Below are 811 nucleotides of genomic sequence, written 5' to 3'. Positions count from 1 at the left end.
TTTCGTCGGACGGAAGGCTTCCGCAGCGCATCTCACATCCTGCAGTCCGATGTAATGTCGCGCTGCTGTGCGAGGCGTCAATGTTTTGAAATGAGACGCAAACGCCAGTGCAATCACAAGCCCGGTCGTGGCCGCGAGCACTTTGGTGAGCAAGAAGTACAAGGCGACGCGCCACGCAATCGCCGTGCCCTTCCCGATGCGCAGCATCTCGGAGACGCTGAGCGCCATGGACGACAGCACGAGCGGGATGACGATGCACGTCATGGCGCGGTAGAAGAGCGACCCGACGAGCGAGACCCACTGCGCAGCGACCGGCGTGATGTCGTCGCCGTTGAGCGCCTTGTAGTTGGCGAGGACGCCGCCAACAATCGCACCTAGCACCGCGCCGATGAACATGGCCGTCGGGCTGCGCATCTTGGCCGTGAAGCCATAGTCGCTCGGGTTGTACGTGGGCGGCTTGCGCGCCGGCGTCGGCGTCCGGTGCGTAGGCTGTGCAAAGTTGGTGCTGGGCGGCGGGCGCGGCACCGACATGGCCCGGTGGTCCCGGTTCACGTCGTAGAGGAGGCCGTGCGTGCTGGCTTTTTGATGCTGCTGCATCTCGATAAAGTTGGCTTGCGGCGTCGACTCGTGCGGGATCTCGCCATCAAAGAGGATGATCCGGGGGCGGGCGGCGGCCATGGTTGCGAGGTCGTTGATCGAGGAACCTGTCTTTTCACCAATGATGTACAAACCACGCTCGTGTTGTCTGACTCGGCGCGTGAGTCGCGCCTCCGCTGTATCCGCCGAAGCAGCAGCTGGTGCCAGTTTGCCC

The 811-nt window shown here is 63.3% G+C and overlaps 1 protein-coding gene across 1 annotated transcript; it reads right to left on the bottom strand.

The window, feature by feature from the left end:
* Positions 1-32: 32 nt before the first annotated feature.
* Positions 33-678, bottom strand: SPRG_15511 (hypothetical protein; the record flags this gene model as incomplete). Its single annotated transcript, XM_012355176.1, has 2 exons — positions 33-65; positions 118-678. 2 exons carry the CDS (start codon positions 676-678, stop codon positions 33-35), a joined length of 594 nt encoding a protein of 197 aa, XP_012210566.1.
* Positions 679-811: the final 133 nt, after the last annotated feature.

The sequence above is a fragment of the Saprolegnia parasitica genome (genome assembly GCF_000151545.1).
Source record: "Saprolegnia parasitica CBS 223.65 unplaced genomic scaffold supercont2.213, whole genome shotgun sequence".
Lineage (NCBI taxonomy): Eukaryota > Oomycota > Saprolegniomycetes > Saprolegniales > Saprolegniaceae > Saprolegnia > Saprolegnia parasitica.
Note: the sequence above shows the minus strand (reverse complement) of the source record. Positions and strands in the feature narration are given on the sequence as shown.